At 33.1% G+C, this 22,986-nt stretch overlaps 1 protein-coding gene across 1 annotated transcript in view; it reads left to right on the top strand.

The window, feature by feature from the left end:
• LOC125061553 overlaps positions 1 to 22,986 on the top strand; it is a 138,123-nt gene that overhangs the window by 102,716 nt on the left and 12,421 nt on the right. The window contains exon 2 of the mRNA XM_047667024.1: positions 4,813 to 5,056. Within this exon, the coding sequence (XP_047522980.1) occupies positions 4,840 to 5,056 (217 nt within the window). The 5' untranslated portion in view covers positions 4,813 to 4,839. The remainder of the gene's footprint in view (positions 1 to 4,812; positions 5,057 to 22,986) is intronic.

The raw sequence follows: 22,986 nt of genomic DNA, 5'->3' as shown, positions 1-22,986 counted from the left end.
TGTCGTAAATTAATTAACTCCTAATACAGTGTTGATATCTGTCTCCGTTGATACATTCCGAGGCAATAATGTAACCGTGGTATGATCAGTTAGCGAGCGATTTATATACTTGTAATGTTGTATGCATTTAATATGTGCAATCAGCTTGGCCCGAATAATTTTGATATTTTTTGGAATGCCTATCCGATTACAGAAAGGGCATTCTGTTAGCTCTGCCATGTTTTGTAATCTAAGGTCTCTTTTGTAATATTTATCTTTAAAAACTTATTAATTATAAGCATTATGTTTGTGCTGTCCGCACCTATCGAGGAAACACGTTTAACTTCTTTCTTTATTTTCTTTTTTTATGGGAAGGCACACCTTGTTGGTGCGGCTTTAAAAAATAATAAATTTTTGATTGAATACGCTAATGATTTTCAAAGCTCTTAATTTTTATAATATATATTGTAGATTATCTAGGCACATTAAGCCTATGAAATCAATATAATAAAGAAAAATACTATAGAAAAATTCATAAAATATGCTGTATGTAATATATTTATATCTGTTTATTCATTTATAAACAATCTTAAATGGTTTGCGTTTAATCGTTTTTAGACAAAATCAAAACAATCGTTTTTGGGTTAAAAATTAAGTTAGCACATTATTTTGTGAGATATTACTTTGTGTAGGTCAACCTCCTATGTATTTAAAACAAAAGAAGACATTTTTATTTTCCTAGAGCTATTGACACTTGACATAGACAAAAATCGAAAACATAGATTATAAATATAGACGAGTAACCTTGTTACATTTTCCCCTATTCTTGTACAAAATGACGTTGCAAGTTTAGTCAATGCGAGCTGGGAGTTTGGGACTCACGTCGCTGAACAAATCTCGCTGCTTGTACGATCATTTATTATACTATTTTAAGTCTGAAACGAATCTTTTTAGGTTTACATTGAATCACCTATAAAGTAATAGGAAAATGTATTAAAATTTCTTATACATTCACGCAAACGTCTGCTTAATTTTTAACTGTATATACAACATAATAATAATAATAATCTTTATTTATTTCTCACAAAAACTTAGCACATAAACAAGTGACAGTTATATACTATTATAAATAAATAATTGACTTACTTCTGTTTAGGGAAAAGGCTAGTTTGTGTGAGACTGAGGCCTCCACCACTTCGGATTGACAGAAGGTCTTATAAAGTAGAGAAAAATCTAGTGAGAATAAACAATCATTATTGCAATACTTATAGGAATACACATATAAGGAAACCACATGGGGTATGTGTGTTTGCGTAAATTATGTGTATATGTGTGGGTAATAATAAATTGTCTTTGACATATGGAATGGTTAATTTCTCTATTTGAGCAATGACCGCTCGGAAGAACCCTGCCAAAACGACGTGTTAGATACCTGCAGCCTTATAAAATGATAAAAAATACACAAGGCTGTGTTCGCTAAAACAACATCTAAAGATTTACTTATTAATGTGATCGGGCTTAAATTTTTATTTTATATTAGTTCTTAAACCTCACACATGTTATAATGAGGATAATAATACTTATAAAAATATGTTATGGAAATGCTATACACGTGTGAAAATGACTTGAGAACTTATGAACCCGTTAACCAGTCCAGCAATATCGCAGCACACAACTCTCGATATTTATATTATACTCTTTGTATTTAAGAAGACGCATGGGTCCGCCAAGCATTCGCAAATATATACTGTAAATACATAATTATGTAGGAATAAATAAAATAATAATAGCAAATTATATAGCAAAATAATTTCAAGTTTTGAAGTTCCGACTCGGTATACATCAACACGGGTAAAACATTATTTTTGTAGATATTGAAACCTTCTATAATACTGTACAACATTTTTTATTCCTTCATCAATAGTTTCCTCAGCGCACGCGATAGATTTTTTATGGATAATTTTTTCACACATATCATTGCATTTTTGCTAGGGATCCTTAATTTTTTGTTGTAATATAGCCTATGTCAGTCAGTGAAGATGATTCTATTGGCGAAATCGGTCCAGTAGTTTTTTTGTGAAAACATTACAAACATACATACAAAAAACACAAATGTTCCTTCTTTATAGATTCATCGATTTTAGGCTGCTATGCCAGTCTACTATTTTTTTTAAGTAAGGGTTTCGTTCATACAATTCATTAATTTATAGTATACTAAATCCCAATATGTAAGAAAAAGTATGATAGTAACCCCCGTTTACACTAAGCGAAAGATGCAGTTTTAATATAGCAAACTCTGCGTTTAGCTCATATTTCTTATGCCTGTCTTGTTCCCCATTGGGCTCACGCTTATTTTATACGTGACGTGAACCGCAATTTTGAGTATCTATTTCTAATCTTTTGTTTTGGTTAGCGTAGTCCCGTTTAGGATTTAAGTTACTTGGTTGTAGACTTTGTGAACATTTTTTTTGAATATGAGAAATATTTCATTGACTGAATGATTATACGTATGCATTTGTTTTTGAAATGAAGCTGTCAAATACATTTCAGTTTTTTGGAGTACGAAACAATTCGATTCAATTTAGGAATATAGGTTGAACTTGGTCGTTTCAATAAAACTAAGAGGTAAATTAATTAATTAATTTTGGCAATTACGGTTATGAGTTGACAAAATGTCTTCACAATAATTACAATAAGTTTTTTAAAATGTGATACTGGCGTAAAAAATAATAATTACTATATTTTGTAATAACCAGGCCTTAAAAATATAAGTAAATCATCTTAAAATAGCACAAATATGTAAAAATTATAAATATCTACCGACTATAGTTTTTAAATCATGCTATATGATAAAAGTGTAGTGAAACTAAACCTAAATGATGTTACAGCAATTATTTAAGTGATAAGCAAACAACATAGCGCCATTAAAATGAAAAGTATCGATCGTCTCAAATTTAAAAATAGAATAAGTACACAGACCAGTACTTGTCTATAAAAAACAATCAAAGAAAGTCTGTAACCCCAAAGAGGTTAAACGAGTCTATTATTATAGTCTTAAAAGTTCCCTTTAAGGTTCAAGTATTCCAAATTAATTTGGGTGCATATTAATTGAGGCAGTCCAAATATTTGGAATGACAGTGGATATTAATAAATTCTTCCTTCAGCATTTTGTTTCCGTTTTTAATATACACTCCCGATATACATATTCATTATTATAGCGTACATCAATGAAATTGGATTTTTGTTGAGTAAACTCCCTTTGATGTCGACTTTACATTCCCGACGGCACATTATACGATTCTTAACGATATTTGCTTTTAGGAAGCTATTTTATAATTACGATTCTGTATAGAAACAATTAAAAATGTGATTAGAATATATTTCTCTTTGTAATTAATTATAATAAAATACAAATATTAACAAAGAATTCATTTAAAAAAATGACTTCACTAATGTTATTATGGAAATCAAACCTACGCATAACTGAGATTTTAGAACAATTCTGCTTTTCCTAGAAAATGAACAAGATTGTTCTCTTTAATGCTTTAACTTTGCAATGTTATATTAGATACTAGCTGATCCGGCAAACGTCGTTTCGCCATGTATATCATTTATAATAAAAAAATAGGGGTTGATCGTAGAGGGGTGAAAGTTAGGGGTTGTATGTATTTTTTAATGCTGTATCATAAAAAAATAGAAATTAAAAATTTTGTCTAAAAAATAAAAATAAAAATTTAGGGGTGGACTACCCGTAACATCTGGCGGGCTGATTTGTGAATCTTAACCATTCCCAGATCCCCTTGAAGACACACAAAAAATTTCATCAAAATTGGTCCAGTCGTTTAGGAGGAGTTCAGTCACATACACACGCACACAAGAAATATATATATTAAGATTAGTAGTGTATTATCGTAATTTTCACGTGAAAATAGGAATACTTCAGAACTTAGGATTTTGAATATAGAAGGTTTTCTCTTACACACTTAAACAAGATTTGAATTTAGAACACCAATAATTCTGCAGTTTTCTTAAAAACAATTGAACGCATGAAGATTGCTAGATTCTGACTGAATCGATATAAGTTGTTTTAGTGCGCAAAACGATCGTCGTCTGGACGGAATCCTATGGATTAGGCCTCGAACACGCACCCTCACCATTTCACCAACTTTCTATTTATGTTGGGTCGCTAAGCAAACAACTTGTAGGCTCTTTATTACAGTTGTTCGTTTCCGCTCACGACGTCGTTATGCTATAAAATAACGTGTCAGTTTTTATTTGGGGAATGGAATTGAATAGGGTTTAAATTTTGTTTCCATAACAGAACTATACAATTATTTCTAATATAGGTATATAACTTTAGTTTAGTTAGAAATTACTTAGATTTAGATCTCTAGGGCTTACGGCTGTACTGTCATATATCAGAAATAACCATAAGAGGTGTGTACTAGAGTGTTTGTAGATTTTGATATGTTCTTTAATATTGTAGAACATTTTTTTGTTCTATCATCAATCGTTTTCGCAGCGCATGCGATGAAAGACTTTATAGGCATTTGTTTTACACCTTGGGTAACATTATCTTAATTTTAATAGATCCTTATTTTTCTTGAAATTAAAATAAGTTAATGTAGCATTCAAATTGTGAAAGAATTTCTAAAATCGGTACAGTACTTTTTGAGCCAATTCGTTACAAACATACTTACATACAAATCTTTCCTCTTTACAATATTAGTATAGTTAATATACGATTATTTAAATTAGGAATAATGTATGCATTTATATCAGCATGCTTAAATTTGATTGGGCCCAATAATAACGTAACATTTTTGTCCTCAGAATAGCATGATGTTATAAACATCAAGGATGGAGCGGTCCGGTCGGCGGTCAAAGGCGGGTTCGCTGAGCGGACTGTCTGGCGGGTTCCCCAATGGAGTCGCGAATTCGGGGAGTGTACGCCGTCAGCGCTCGCTAGAATGGAGTGGTGATAGATATAGCAGCAGCGATGATGACCGACCCCAGAAGCAGATTGATGATCGGGTGTTTGCTTCTCTTCTGGCTCAGGCTACGCAGCAATTTGATAGTAAGAATACATTATTATTCAACTTAGATTAAAGACAAAGGAAGATCGTAGAAAGAAAGAAGAAAAACTTTATTACACACAAGTACACCCATATAACTTTATTTCTATAGGAATCTAGTTGACTGATTATTTTTAGAAACTTTAAATTTTCTTGCCTCCTCAGATACCTATGTACTTTTTTGTTACCACTCAATATGGCTTTTCTGTAGAATGAAAGCCTGGTTATCCACATCACAGATTCTTATCTAGCTTGGAAACCTTAATTGTAATCGTACTGTTTATTTCAAATTTTATATGGGAGAAAAGAATTTATTATTATTACTAGAAGACCGGCCAAGCGTTGCTGTGGCTAAGGTTTTTGTTATATTACATAGTAGTAAACTATTCAAGGGAATCGGTAGGAGAACACCAGTCATGGGGACCAGTCATGCTTTATGGTGGTTATGCCATTAAATTGTAGCTTATGTGAAACGTTGGTACTTTCAACACAGCGCCATCTGTTAGAATTGTGACTATTAAATAAGAAACCAATATTTTGCAATAATATAATATTGCGGGTATAAATTGAGATGTAAGCTATCCAATCTTTTAAGTTAGATCACACGGTGTGCAAATTTGATTGATATCGGTTCGGTAGTTTAGGAGTCCATAGCGGACAAACAACGTGACACGTAATTTATATATATTAAGATTATTATACATAATAGAAAAGATGTACAGTTAAAAGTGAAAATACACTGGCCACTAGAATGCCCCGTGTCGTGGGCAGCTACTTCCCTTTGACATATTTATGATTTTAGGTACTTGACGTAATAAATTCTATATAACACTTACTATAACTTAACTACTATTGCACAAGAAGATATCGTCAGCGACCAGTCTTTCTTCCGACTTTCCGACGAGACTTTCCAAGCGGTTTGATCCCTTGGCGGTGCGTAGAGATATGGGGTCTCTACCGCGCACCACCAATATGTGAAACCAGCTGCCCACTGAAGTATTTCCGAACTAATTCGACTTAGAGTCCTTCAAAACAGCGTTGCAATTCTTAACAGGCCGGCAACGCACTTGCGAGCCTTCTTACTTGAGTGTGAACACTAGTTGTGACCAAGTGGTGTTTTCTTTCTATATGCATATATAACAGTGACTCGTTAGGTGATGGTGAACATCGTGTACCGGCCCGAATGGATGGCGTCAGATGATTTCTGTGTCAGGCACATATAAGGCTGATCATCTACCTGTCTATTAAATAAAATTAATCACGTCATCACGTATAAGAGTGTCATATTATATCTATGCTGAATGAGTGCCCCGAATAATCCTTTCACAAAAATTACTTATATTGTAATTTAGTAAAATTAATTATATAATTAATTTATATAATAACGTAACGTACGTTTAACTAAACGTAATCGTAAATTATTAATTAAAGTTAAGTTAACTAACAGTTACACACTTCATATAAAATAAATCAATCTCTTCGTCACTCGTCTTTTTCAACCACAGCGTAAAGACAATTTGACGGAAAGAAACATAATAACTTATAGTCTTTAAACTCTTTACATATGCACAACCTTGCAACACACACACACATATACAGCTATATTTACACGTTACCCGTCTGTATTAAAGCGATTGCAGCCAACTAAAGCGTAGGATCAGTCCAAAATTTGTTATTCATCGGGTGACACGGTCGAAGGTCCGCGTTGAGCCCTAACAAGTGGCATCATTAGAGGAACATTGAGGGATGGGTCGGGGGGCAGGGGCTGAGCAATTGATAGGGGTGCGCTGCGGTGAGCTTATGAGGAAAACTTTGTAGAAACTTCAGCTTCAGTTATCATCTTGTGTCATGCTAAGGCACTGTCTCTTTGAAATTAAGTTTATAGGCAATTTGTAATGTATAATTAAGCATAAATATGTCTATACTAAAGAAATAATCTATGTAAAACGAATTTAGATTATTGGTTGCGAAAATCTTCTATACCATCATGCGGTAGAAGTAATACCCTGATATTATAATCAGCCCTGCGATTCTGTAACTCACTTTTCGAACTCACACAGCGGTTTTCGCATCCACGGTCGCTCTCAAATCAGTCGTGAAGCAGTCATTTTATGATTTGTCATTCTGAAAAGGTGGGAGCTTGTAGTTTATTGTTTATTAGAATGCCAAATCATAAAATGACTGCTTCAAGAATGATTTCAGAGCGACCGCCGATGCGAAAACCCGTGTGTGAGTTAGAAAAGTGAGTTACAGAATCGCAGGGCTGTTCTAATAATAGACTATAAATGAAAGAAATTTCTTTGCATGCAGCAGTATTGTTGAGTAATTAACCAATAAACAAAACCCTCATGATTCTTGGTGATATTACATGTCAAAATAGCCTGTGTTACGTTCTTATACAAATTGTTAAATGGTTAAATACATAACATTAACTAATATTCATTCTCTAGGTTCAAAACCAGCAGCATTTTCCAAATTCCGTCTGCAAAAACCAACCTAAGAGCTCAGACACCTCTCACTCGAATTCTTCGCGAATTCCTAATTCGCATTGTGTAAAAATACTAGGAAAATTAAAAATAAAAATAATATTTTTTGTAACATTTATAGTGACCATAAATGTCATATATTTTAGAATAATAGCTTCTAACATATACGGTAGGTAATAATGTTAATAAATAAAATATTATTAAAATTTACATACATTGTTAATCTAACTTCAGCTATTAGTATTTCCCCTACCTAAGAGAAAGATTGTTAAATTATTTTGCTTTGAATATTTCTTCCATTTCAATACACTTAACATTGCCAAGTATAAACCTTATGACATGATTACAAGTCCATAAATTCAAACGTTGCTTTTAGGTGATAGGCATTACCTTTGGCGGTGGCCCCTAATGTGATTAGTCTGGTCATATTTGAGCTTTATATGCACCACTAGATGCCATAACGTGTTTTCATATTCGGTATGTCTGGCACGTTCCGTTATCCCGATCAACTAATCATCTGCTAATGGATTCCTATTAATTAAGTTTCGCTTTAAGCGATAAATAAACATTGATAGAGTGGTTTAGGCGTTATATATGTCTATTTAAATTATTAATTTAAATAGTCAGTAGCGCTACAACCTTTTTAGGTTGGGCCTCAGATTTCTGTATCTGTTTTCTTGTTTCATTCTAGGCAAGTAGGTGACCGTCGACTTTTTGGTTCGAGCGAATGAAGAATGCGCACACGGACATAAAGTCCATTGGTACTTATTATTCAAATCATATCATTTCAGTCTTCATCATTAATTAAATTCCACCATTAAGTCTATATTTATCATTAATTCAGTCTTCACCATTAACTCAATATTGATGGAGACTGAATTAATATTGACTTAATGGTGGAATTGTATTAATGGTGTTGACTGACTTTATGATACCGATAATAGTCAATCACCGCCTCAATTTCATCACGATGTGTTCCTTCACCGTTCGAGCGAATGTAAAATGCGCACATAGAAAGAAAGTCCATTGCTGCACAGCCGGGGTTCGAACCTACGACCTCAGGGACAAGAGTCGCACATTGAAGACCACTGCCAACAGTGCTCTTTTTAAATTCCATTTATTAATATCGGCTATTTAATATCTTCATTGCTGTTAAACTCTCGGCTTTTTAATTAATTACATGCCTAAACAAGACAATATTGTGTTAGTTTACTAAGGTTATTTTTTAATTGATTATTATTTATTAAAAATACCCGAAAAATTGTTTCCTAAGTTTTTTCATGGTCAAGAAAAGCTTCACTGTAGAGTTTTAGCAACTTCACTGTAGACTTTTAGTAATGTTCTTAGCAAACGTGACAAGTGCAAAAACAAACTGAGTGAGTATATTCGATCGAACGTAAAGAGTGACATTCGTAAGAATTGTTTTAGACTATCTTCAAGCTATGATACTGTAGGTTGGCAAGATACCATAAAGGTACTATAAAGATACTATAAAGATACCATAAAGATACTATAAAGATACTATAAAGATACTATAAAGATACTATAAAGATACCATAAAGATACTATAAAGATACTATAAATAACTATAAATGGGTAGGTGTAGAGGGTTCTACGCCGTAGACTATGAGAGCTACACAGTAGTCCGTAGTATTGATTCTGAATGTGTTTCATGATAATTTTATTTCTCATAGATAGTAGATGATCAGTCATGCTAGACACACGCCGTCGATTTGTTAGGTCTACGATATGCGCTGAGAGATACACACAAATTTTTTTTAACGGCGTTTGATGCCTAAAATTTTGCTGAAAAAATGCATAACGTCTGATCTCGTATCATCGAAGCTAGTATCATGGTTGGGAAATGTTTTGATGTTACATAATGGGTATACTAAATAAATACATAGTATTTGGACTATCTGTGTTTATTTTTTTGCATGATGTATATCTTATATATATATGTTTATAAATATAGAAAGCACTTTACATCTGATTTTAGCATTAGAAAATTGTGATTAATTTAAAGCGTAAACCTTTAATTCAATAGAGTATTAACCGTGTACGAAAATCTATTTATTTAAGGATTTTATTTATCATTTTTAAAATATATTATGTATTCCATCTCTGGCTATATTTTCAGTGTAACTGTTTGTTATTATATATAATTTATGTTAGCTGTAGGATTACGAAATAAATAAATAAATAAATATTACCTACCAGCTAACTAACTTACTAAAAATAACTCTTAATAAACCAGCACATCGCACAGATATAAAATCTGTATTAGACATATTCAGCAAGTATAGTTTTCTTAGTTAAATAATATACTATTTGCAAAAGTATCTACATTAAAGTCAATCTAAAACATAATATATTTAATAGATAAAGGCTAACGAAGAGGCTAAACTTAAGTGAAGGCTTGCAATTACGCACTTTTAATAATAATAAATCGTTTATTTGCAAAGAAAGTACATTTAGCTTGATTAATCATAGACATAACATTAAGAAGAGTTAATTATAATTGACGCCAAAAGATATAGTCTAAATACTCTTTCTAGAGTTAATAGATATGTTATTAAAGAAAGAAAATCCCTTAAAACATACTCACAATACTCGAAATAATATAAGAAGTCTCCATTACATTTCCCTCCCGTGCCGTTGTTATTAGAAGGCCTAGCGCAATATCACGAAGCATGCTCCACAAGAATCCTTACCGTTATTGCATGGAAATTCTTCGACGTGCAACTTCATTGAGGGACTCTTTTGTATAAGGAGAATGTTTCCCAGTTATTGTTTTTCGAAAGCGAGGGAGGTGATATTACCTTTCTGGAATCAAAATAGACGGTTTATTAGATTAAGGCGGCTCCGTATCTAGGAAAATATTAGATTTTATAAACTGGTTTCCGTCTGCGTTTTATATACGCTTAAGCGATATTTTGATGTAAATATTAAACAGTTGTTTAATGATTAAAAGGGGAATACTATGTCCGATGTCCAGATTAAGCATTCTTATAAACGAGCTAGGTCTAGATATACATAGTTGCTCACTTCACAGTATAAAAATATGGATTTTTGTTTAGTTTTTTGTAATTAGAATTTTTTCTTTGATAAGTTATTGTTTTGTTTTTTTTGTTGGTTGGTTTTTTTGTGGGTTTGTTGGTTTTGTTTAATAATCTCTTTATGATCTCTATATGTATGTCATGTTTTGCCTATAAGTGCTTGACACATTAAAAATTGTATTTTGTGTTTGTTTTTACCAATGTATCAGTGTGCCAAGCGTTGGCAAGCTTTTTCTCAATAAAAAAAAAAAAAAAATATATAGTCATTTATAGCTAGTGGTAGATTAAGGGTGAGGTCATTAACTCAAGGCCTTGCGTTCGTACCTCAGCTGTCATGATTTGTTCTTTTAATCTTTATGGTTGAGTGAACCAGCAAGTACTATCAACACGATGTACACTTATGAACATCAAAAATGGCAATAAACTCTCCGCCACTCGTTTTAATCGCCAAGTTTTTTGTTTTACACGACGTTTGTAAGGAGCTGCAACTATTACACCATGTTCCACATGACATCTTAAGTAATAAATAATAATAAAATAAATTAAAAACAAAGATTTGTCCTCTATTAGCAGGAGGCATGGTGAAATAGGAGGATTCACTTACATTCTCATGGGAAGAACACGCAAATACATAGTCGAGATAACTAACATCACCGCATACACGAATTCAAGTACGACCAGTGACCACAAGTAGTGGTTATGAGTGGTGTTGAGTTATTGTTATGATAATATTATAAGTGTAATATTTTTATTTTTTGTAACATTTATGTTTATCAAAATTGACATATTTTAGAAAAGATAACTTGTATGATGATGATGTGGTGAAGTTATAAATATATAATTTCTAGCCAAAAAACCTAGCCGAAAATTTAACGAAATTGAATTACAGAGGCCGAGACTATGTAACTATACTATATACCATGATATATGTCCGTTAAAAGGCCATATGCTGAGCGAAACGTGATTATTATAAATGTTGGTAACCTGTCAGGTGGTTGAGAACGCCGGCAGGTGGGGCGCTTTATCGGCAATATTGATACATTATAAAGTCATGATGTGTCCCGGTTCTGAATAATGAAATGATAGGGAGAGACGGGAATATTACAATGTGTAACAAAACCCACATAAAAGCTTTATGCATAAAATGAAACAAGGATTTACTGATAGTGGTTTTTAATAAGTCTAGTTTTGGGTCAGTAGTTTATTATAGGTACATATATATAAAGTTTATTTATTTATTTAACTTATATACATATAACAAAAACAGGTTACAAAAGTTATAATGCAACGGACGACCCCGCTAACAAGCGATTCCTTCCAGGCAACCCTAGTATGAAGAACACCTACAGAGGGTAAAGTACAAGAAGTGCATAAATAATTATCAAAAAAAACTTAAAATAACGTATAACACTAATGGTCTAAGATCCCGCTATACAACGACCTTCACCGAGATGCTTATTTAATGAAACTTATTTTATATATAATTTAATATGTCAATAAATATAATCCATATAGGTTGCCTAGCAAATTTCAGTCCAGAGTATGTTTAATTAAATAAAAAAAAAAATTTTTTTTTTAACATTTCACCGGTATGATTACTAGATAAATTCTATACCAATCGAAAGTATGAAGCCCATAGAATATGCAAACGTTAGGTTGTTTTTAATCAATTAATTATTTATGTGTATATTTTTTATGTGACACTAAAGTATATATACATCTTTAGTATAAAAGAAGGTTATAGTGATACATATATAATACTACCCTGATTAAAAATATTGATTGAAAAAAGTTCAAAAAATTTACTACATGCAAATTATAAAAAAAATTTTTTTTTTAAATATTAATTAAACATACTCTGGACTGAAATTTGCTAGGCAACCCATATGGATTATATTTATTGACATATTAAATTAAATATAAAATAAGTTTCATTAAATAAGCATCTCGGTGAAGGTCGTTGTATAGCGGGATCTTATACTATAACTAAATTTAAAATAAACTAAAAAAGATTTAAAAATAATAATAATATAAACAAACATGTAAAAGCTGTTCTTAGGTTTAATGAGTCACACTTATAATTATTATAAGTAGTGTATCAACAACTTTAATCGTTGAAAATTTTTGTTATAGAAATAGTAGGTTTTTTGATTTATTTATTATTGCTTAATATATATAAACTAACAGTACAAAAAAAGCACTAAGGGGTTTAACCTTTCTAATAAACAGTAAAGAGTTAAAAAGAATAGGAAACAGGTAAATACCTACGAAACTGTTATTATTTTGCCGTACAACGAACACAAGTTTTCCCGGCTTAAATTTTATTTAACATACATACAAGTATATATAAATGAGATTTCTACTTATTGTTTTAAGAAATTAATTTGTAATATCACTTTATAGTTTATATTTAAAACTAGGAAAGTTTGATATGTAGTACAAATTAATTATTTTATCTTATTTAGACTTTTTAATTATACTTTAATTTATCGAAACATTCTTGGATCAGGTAATTTTTATAGTACAGGGGGTAAACGGGCTAAATGCTCACCTGATGTAACCAATGACACCACCCGCTCACGGACACTACTGCCAGAAAGTGCGCAGGTGCGTGGCCGGCTTGAAGGACCCTAAGTCGAATTGGTTTGGAATACTACTGCAGTGGGCAGATGGCTCCAATTAGTGGTGGTACGCCGCATGAACTGCCTTATGAAACGCTCAGTTGTGGAAAGTCGGACTTCGAGAAGATACAGGTATTCCTCCATGGTAACTGCGGTAGAAGATGCAGAGAGTTATATGAAGTTATATGCTATATAGGGTCTTAGAGTATCAATAGAAAATGTCATAAAAATTCAATTCGTAAAAGCGTATTTCTAAAGATATCAGCGAATCCGAACGATATTCCTATAAAAAGTCTGAAACGTAAAGCAAAGTTCAATAAAATCTATTTTATCGGACTTCAATTAATTAAATAGGGGTATTCACAAACAAAATCAGTATTGTGTCAATGGCCTCGATCTATGCGGGCTGTACTCGACTGTACTTGGTGATAAGCCACCGACCTTTCACTAATATAATTGGACATTGACTTAATATATTAGGGCTCTCAGTGACCTCTTGGTAACAATTACAGCTTTAAGAATGCATTAATGTGTCCGTCGCAGGCCCCATTGGGGCTACGAAACTTCAGTCAATCAACGCATTGTAAAGAGAATGATAAATTAGTATGTACACACAATTTCTATAAATATAAAAATTAATCTCTATTTTCCACCACGCGCATCACGCGTGAATGCATGGAACAATTTAGCAATTTTTTTTGTTGGTTATTGTCAGCAGAAGATTCTTAAGAAAAAAATGAAGGATGTTTAAGAAAACTTAACGACAATATTGATTAAACAAAACTCTTAGTTGTTTAAAATAACGTTGTTTGATGTAACTGTCAGTTTTTAGATATAAGTATCATTTGTTTAATATAAGTGTCAGTGGTTTGATATAACTGTCAGATTGAGAGAATAAAGAAGAAAGACATGTTTTTCTACATATTTTTTATTTAATTATACTAAGTCAATATTTATAATAGGACAATATCCCTCGGGTCACCTCTATCAGCCAGTGATATATAATTTAATAGCTTAAGAGTTTTATATTTAATATTTCTTATTTGATATATAAAATGTTCATTAAAGTTTCTCTTATAAGTCGCTCCCGTTGCTTGTGAACTCTCGTTATATAAAGCTCTTATAATAAGTGCTCATTAGAATCATGGTATCTCAAACAAAAGCTTTTTCTTTCAAGAAAAAAGATATTCGAGGATAACATTGAATGGAATCCCATAAATCTTGAAGATCAATTGCATCGCTTGTTAAAGTCTAAATGCGTTTTCCATTCTTAGGTAGATTTATTTTCAGAGATTTCAGAAAACCACAGACTGCGTATAAAATTTATACGATATTTATGCTCGTATATAATACTCCGGCTACGACCGATAGATGGCGCGACGGGTCAATTATAATTTACTTAACGGCGTTAACTTAATACGTTCATAAATGTGAATAAGTGTTGTATTATAAATAATAAATTATCCCATTTCGGCGGAGCTAGGCTCGTTCGCAAGTCAAGGGGGTAGCGAGTAAGCAAGAATTCCATCCCGTTGGTACGTTTCCTTACGGATCCAAACGATCTTATTTAATTAATAACGATTAGATTAGGGTAAACAACCTTCACCAGGGAAAACGTGGACCTTTACTTCGTACGTCGCTCACTCCAGTGAGCTACCGTTCTACTCTTCAAGCGGTTGACCACCTCGCGACGGCCCAAGCCGAGGCCCACAGAAGACGCCCATTGCCAAAACAGCCCGAGCTGAGCTGTAAAGGCCCTTCAGGCCATCAGACGGATACCATTAAAAACAAATGTTGTTCTAGTAGTCCTTTCAGGTCACTTCTGATAAATTCAAAGTAATATATAGTATTCTTATTTATCTAAGGTACACTTATGAACATTAATAGAAAGCTTTTTAAATATACTACCAGTTCTCAACACAAAGGCGTAGATATAACGGACTGGAACTCTTTGTAAAAGAATTTTGAGATGTGAGAGCATTGTTAGCTGTGCACTAACGGATATTTCTCCGTGCGAATTTAATACTTAAACGCGATATTAATGAATGTTTGATTGATATGTCTGAATCGATTAACATAAGTTCTCTTCTCTTCGCGTGCATTGATACAATACTAAAACAGCTATAAAAAACATTTCCGAGGTATAGTGGTGCGTTAGTTATACATTAACTGATACAATTCAGGCGATATATCTCGACGGTAGAAGATTCTTTAGGCTATTTGACTACATTAAAAAACAATGTAAGACACAGTGCTACAATGGGACTCAAAAAAGAAATTAAAAAGTCCCAAAAACCTAAGTGAATAAATATCTAAAATTGTTCTCTTTATCATTCAAAAATAATTCATCTACTTAACATTTTCTTTTATGCTAAAATACTTTGAAGTCGAGAAAAGCTCCCAAAAGTAATTTTATTAATTACGAGTCAGGAATTCAAAAGTTCCAAGCCCGGAAGGTTCTTTTCTTTTGAAACGATCCATTATCTTATAAGATTTAGAAATTCCTGCGGTGAGGCACGCCACGGGAACACAAAGTCAGAACATTTTAGCTTCACGCTCAACGATAATTTATATGAAAAAAATTAGATGAAACTATAAATAACGCAATCTGGTTTTTAAATAAAACATTGGTATACATACGTGCTTTACAGTTTTATAATATAACTTCTGATATCTATAGCGATTGTGATTCTGACTGCAATTTTCATTTTTCATGAGCATGATGCTGCTGGAAAGTACTAGAATTGTCGAATTATGTAAAAAAATATATTTTTTTAGTCTAGGTTGCCTGAACTTTTAAGCTAAGATTTACTACCGAAATATATTATCTTCCCGTACAAGGAAGTGTTAAAAAATGTATAGTATAGTCAATCAACATTTAAAAATAGAGGACGCCAACCAGAAACCTGGGGAGATGAAACTAAAGAGATAGCGGGGAAAGATTGGAAAATAATATAGATTATTTTTCCGACCCAAATATCGGCCAATAGAATTGCACCATTCGACGTCACGTGGTACAACCTACATGGTATTATACTGAAATTTTTTTGTGAAAATTTTCTCTGGTCGTTGCTTCAAGAAAAGTATTAAGTAGTTGTTTTATTCATTATGAAATTCTTATTTGTTAACTGTACATTTCGTCTCATGGTGCAATTGTATTGGCCGACATTTGGGTCGGAAAAATAATCCCCCGAATACCACACGAGCTTCAAAATTATCGGCCATTTCCCTCAAGGTTCCCTGCAAACAAATAATATAGTCGTCATGACGACTATATTAATTGTTTGCAACGAACCTATCGGGAAATATCCGATAATTTTTAAGCTCTTGTGGTATTATAAGTGAAAATTTTATTTATTCCCTAAACCTACATCTATCAATAAGCATGTCTATATAATAGACAACTTATTGATATAAAAATGACCTAAAAACATAATATAATCAAATGAAAAAACCAAAAGCCTTAACAATTTTTCTGCATTATTTTAACTAATTATAAATAATGCAATTCTTATGAATTCAGTTAGGTACGTTACGTTTAAGTTATTCAGTCTCACGTGCAATCATATTCATGGTCTTAATATGTTATTAAATGTGAGACAAATGGAAGAATTTGATGAGGCCTTCCTCTGTAGGAGGTCGTAACAATAAATAAATAACTAAGTTAATGTAATCCAGTACGATAGTACTCGAACACAGGCTATTTTTAATTATTTATTAAAGTGAAATTTTTTAGGCGCATGAGGGTAACATTTTTACGGATATAATAATAATAATATTAGAGTCATGAAAATGAGCAGCGTTTTTGTCGAAGAAAAGGGAGAGAGCGATTGAGAGAGAGTGAGAAAGGGCGAACTTAGCATGAAGGAAATAGCTTTGGAGCGAGAGGTGGTAGAGAGCTATAGTGAGAAAGATTGAGAGAGAGTGTAAGGAGATCGAGAAAAATACACGCTATTTGACGATGTATTCGTTTAGTAGTTACATATTTAGACGGCAATTCTGTCGCTTAACGTCTTGTGCAGTAAACGCAGATTTTTTATTAAATTATATTATCATTAGCACGTATACAGTGTGTAAACAGTGTGAATATAGATATACAAATACATGGAGTGATCATATACTGGTACATGGTCGTCTATTGGGGTTTTTACCTAAGTAATAATTAATTTACAAAGAAGCTTCACTTCTGTGTACTTTTACGCACGCACTTTTTTATAATAAGTCAACCGTTCGACCTTCCGCATAATATGGTTGTATCAACGCGCTTAACCCAAACAAACTCAAACAGAAATTCAGAGAAATTAATTACCCTTTACTTATTGCGGGAATTCTCAGCTGGTCACCGTCGAACTGGGAAAACAAAGGGCGTAGGGCCGCTTGCTGCCTTAGGGCCGTTTTCTCTATAAACGATTGAAGTCGGTCTGTTTTGTTTCTGCACAAGGGTCATAAAACAAAGGAAGCTGGAAGCGACTGGTCGCGGCTGATTAAAAGATAAGGCTAGGTACTGTTTTCTCGACCGACTTGACCATATCTGACATACACAATCAGTCAGAGGAGTATTGCAAGGAGACGCACTTGTACCGATAAGTTTCAATGCTCTTCCGAATCACACCTTACAGTGTAATCCCGTAATATTCATTTTATGATTATTTTTCTCATCCCACACAACTCCGTATATAATCGACCTCTGTGTCTTTGTATTGACTGTATTCAGAATTGTATATCTTAAGTCTTTAGATTTAAGTAATGGAATTCGTACAGTGGTGTGCCCCGACAGGACCTATCTTGGTGTTTATGTCATTAAAAAAGTTTTTATTTATTAATAAAAGTACAGCACATCATATAAAATAGATTTTCTAAAGTCTAAATTACAATCTATGCTAAAATACTTGATAATTAAGGTGAACATAAATTTTACAAAAATTAAAATACAGTTCCATAATAGAGAAGACAAAAAAATAACTTACAAATTTTAGTTTTATTTTTGTTATGTAATTATATAATAACCAGTCTACGGGACGCCCATAAAGGGCAGGTATTGCAGACCACGGACAACAATTTTTAACTTTTTAACTTCTACCGCATTTACGATGAAAAGTGTTTAGAGGAGATGTTCGGATTAATACCGGCAGCTGAGCTTCATCATCGGACGTCGAGGCAGAAATTCCACCCGTATCACCTCGATGTCCGTCGTTCAACAACTGAGCGTTTTACAAGGCAGTTTTTACCGCACACCACCACTGTGTGGCTATGTAGCTGCCCACTGAAGTATTTCCGATCCAATTCGACTTAAGGTCCTTCAAGAAAAGAGCGTACCCATTTTTAAAAGGACGGCAACGCATTCGCGAGCCCTCTGGCATTGAGTGTCCATGGGCGGCGGTATCACTGAACATCAAGTGAGTGCCCGTTGGCTCCCTTTTCTTTAAAAAAACATTGTTTTTAATTAAACTAATTTGCACTTGGGTAAATTTTTTTTTTGTCTTTGGTGTAATCGAATACTTTTCAGCTTTACCGGCAATAAACCCGAATTTATTACATTCTTAACTTAACTATGCTTCAGAAGGCATGAACTTTATGTGTATTATACGTCTCTACGCAAGTTAGATCGAATTTCCATACAATTTGTGAAATATTTCCGTATTCTATTCAAGTAATGCGTGTTCGCGCTATATAGTTCCAACGGAGCGCTGAGATCCTACGTAATTTTTTTATTACTTTAGATTTTGGCATTAAGGCACATCGTTTAACATTCTACTCTAATTAAATTTCATTTGATTAGTTAATTTATCGACACGTAAATGAAGATCCGAGGTAAGGTTAATTTATGGATGTCATCACATCCACCTACAGCACATAGGTAGAGATAGTATTTTGCTGAGTCTTTTGTTTTAAGTGTTTTTTCATTACTATGTTTGCCTGGAAGAATTCGCTGTTAGCGATAAGGGCCGTTGCATTCCTACTTCTCCCTCAAAGGCCGGCAACTCATCCACTACAAATGGGTGTTTATGGGTTGCGATGACTGTTATATAAAAAAAGGCGACAAAATCACAAAAAATACATTCGAAACTGTCTCATGGTTTCATCTCAAATAACAGTTTTGTTTTCTTTTACTTAACTATCACTAATGACAATGTCGTAAGGGAAAATCGTAATAGCTTTATACAACCAGTAACATTTTGTTATTTATCGTAAGTGTTAAATCGCCTATAAATAATCCGTTTATTCGGTTGAGATTTAGACGAACTACTGATTGCTGAACAATATTTAAATTGCGATTAAAATCAGTGGATCAGTATACTTTTAAAAGTAAATAAAGTAAAACGTCTATATACAAAATAATACGTTCCTCCAGCGTCTATATGTAAATTGTAATGTAAATCTAATCTGTTTGATTGTTACATATACTTCTGTTATTTAATGATCACAAACTGTAGGATCTAATTGGGATTAGAATTCAGGGAGATCTTTTCAGGGGGGTTCAATTGAAATTGGTCCTGAAAGGCAGGACGTATTCTCACTGGAGTGAGTTCAGAAAGAAGTTAGGGAATTTGGAGTTTGCGTTGATGGCGGTTTTATCTACTCAGGAAGAACTTTGGCAGTTCATTGACGCTAATACAAATATAATAACAGCATTGATATCACGTGTTATTAAGCTGGCAGCGGCATCTATTAACAAAATAAATGACAAATGGTACTAATAATATTCGTCATTCATACGTCACTTCATTCGCATTTTTATTAAAGTGAAACTTTTATTACACCATCTCAAACTTTTTCGTCTGTGTGCTGCATGTCGCGTGACGGTCGGCCGCGGAGTAGGGATAAAGTGAAAGGCGCTCGTCATAGCAGCCAAGGTCAATATGGCGGCGCCTATAGTTCGCAGCTGACCGTGTAGTGTATAGACTATTATTTAATATGTGTATATAATCTAAATAATTGTTAAGTAATGTAGGTCGTACTCTCTAAGACACAGAGTTCAATAAAAATATTAGTTGGAGACTTAGTCTACTTTTATTATTTTTATATTACGTTTATATATACCAAACAAACGATTTGTATATAAACGTCACAGAAAAACTTTGAAAGTTCAAATTAAAGCTGCTATTTATAATAGTTCCATTCAACTGGCCTTAGCAGTGGTAGGAAAATTTCATTATCTCCGTAGATTTGCAAAGAGCCGTGCGCACGTGTCCGGGATTACGAGTAATTGATGGGTACCGTGACTAATCTACACTTTGCACGGCCATTGCACGATTGCACTATTTAAATTGGAGATACTCTGTCAACAGTAGGAACGTTTTTTTACGTTGATACATTTATACAGATACCCACATCTTATCAAGCACAGAGGATGTCAACCTATTGTTGTTGTTGCATTATCAAAGAATGTTCTAATTTAAAACATTTATAATAGTTCAACGTGGGGACATCATAAATAGTATTGTCTTTTATTGACATAACCTTTACACATTTAAAGAAAAAACTTTTTAACCGGATTAAAGTTATGTATTATTATAAATTTACAATTATTTAACATAATTTTAATTTTATCCGACGTTTCGCGTCCTTTACAGCGTGCGTGGTCACGACTGAAGACAAAAGGTGTTGAATGTCAAAAATGTCAATCACAGCTGTAGAGAAAGTTGCATTATCTGTATATTTTATTTTCCCGGAGTTGGTATCGACTAAAAGATGGAGGGTTTTGGCAAAAATGGCTCACGGTGTCCTCTATTTTCGCGGATTGTTATTCTTGAGATTTTAATTTGTATATTATTGGATCCCAGGTGTTTGACAATTTTAGGCCGTCTTCTCTATATATAAAGACCACGCACGCTGTAAAGCACGCGAAACATCGGATAAATTTAAAATTATGTTAAATAATTGTAATTTATAATAATACATAACTTTAATCCGGTTAAAAAGTTTTTTCTTTACATCTTAAATGTCACCAAATAAAATGTATTAAATGAATTTTAGCTGTTATGTTGGCAATGCACTGTTCGTCAAATGGTCAGAAAATAATAACAGACTTCTAATCTTGCAGGTGTTTGGGATGTCGATAACAATTTAATCAATATGACGTAAAATAATATATAATAAGTATTGTGTATTTACGCTTTTGGTTCAAAAGATTAAAATTACAATAACGAAATGTATGAAAAGCTCAACTCTTAAGTGTTATGGCCAAACGACGTTGTGGCGTAGCACTCGCGTGAGCTTCTTATCTCTGGATATTTAAATTCCACTGTGAGCCTCAAAATAGTTCAAATTAAATGGGCCTTGTAAATTAAGTGTTGCTATCACGCAATTTCGTAGAAATTTTGGCTTTTGCGCATTGCAATCTAATTTAGAGGACAGTTTTTACTTAAGTCTGGAATGGATTACATTAAGACTGTCTTAACGCGAATTTCTTTTACATCTATTTGTAATTCGGTTACTCTGCTGTTAAATGATTCCGCCACCTATATATAGCTAGAGGGCTCGCAAGTGTGTTTTTCCAGCCTTTTAAAAATGGGTACGTTGTTGGGTCTTGACGGACCCTAAGTCGAAGTAGTTCGGAAATACATGGGAGCGCAGGTTGTTTATAGTTGTGGAACGACGGACGTCGAGGTGATACGGGAGGAATTTCGTATACTGCCTCGACGTCCGATGATGAAACTCAGCTGGTCCTAATTCGAACATCTCATTAATCTGGCAACAACCGTACTAAAACAATACATTTTCTGACCATTTGACGAACAGTGCATTGCCAACATAACAGCTACAATTCTTTGTAATACTTTTTTAACAGTTAACACAAAGCTGGTGACAGTTAAAATGTACCTACGTTGAACTATTATAAATGTTTTAACTAATGCACAACTACGAGGCACTATGGATAATTATATTATACCTATGAAGAGTCTTGAACTCCTGGATTCGATTCAGATGGACACAGCTCCTTACTTTTAAAATATCAATGACGTAGAAATGAACCCCATGCCTCATTAGAAGAATATTGACGTAGAAAGCTTTAATATAATAACTTAATTAGCTCCTATTATAAACAATTAGGCGAATCCAATATCATCGTTCATAATTAGGTATCATATAAATTATTCCGATTATAATTAAATTAATCTGGCAACACTCAATGCGTATTATCGTCAGTAATATTAAGAGTTGCCATGAATAAAAAATAACCTCTATTTGTTTTTGATTGTATTATATGTTTATTGTATATTTATCCGGGCCGGTCCAGTCAATCAAGGGATTATTTTACTAAAACCACATTTGATTACTAATCTTATTCTATTCTATATGAGAATAATATTTATGTTTTAAATATATTATTATATATTTCATTTCTATCTATACTTTTACATTGACTAACGTAATGATAATTTAAAGATACGAATCGTTTTCAGTATATTCAGTGCTGTGTCCGTTCGTGTAACATCTTCGTCACTATTGATATTAAAATAATAAGAGTATTTAAGACTAATACTGATATCCCAGTGGCGATGGAATCCTTGCTACTGTTGAATCTTTGAATTTTTTTTTATAAAATCTGACCAGTATTGTGTGACAGTTTCCGGACTGCCGTCATTGAAAGGCCTACAACGCACTAGCGGCGGGCCGCGGTATATACGGTCCGCCGTAGCGGCCTGCCGTATTCCGGCTAACCGTCCCTATTGCGGTCCTATTGCGGTCTGCCGCAATCGTCACTCGTCAGTACTTCTTGAAATATTACAAATTCAAATTGAATGACGTGGAATAAGTGATA

Source organism: Pieris napi, chromosome 23 (assembly GCF_905475465.1).
Source record: "Pieris napi chromosome 23, ilPieNapi1.2, whole genome shotgun sequence".
In the NCBI taxonomy this organism is placed as follows: domain Eukaryota; kingdom Metazoa; phylum Arthropoda; class Insecta; order Lepidoptera; family Pieridae; genus Pieris; species Pieris napi.
This window is presented reverse-complemented; position numbering and strand designations above follow the sequence as displayed.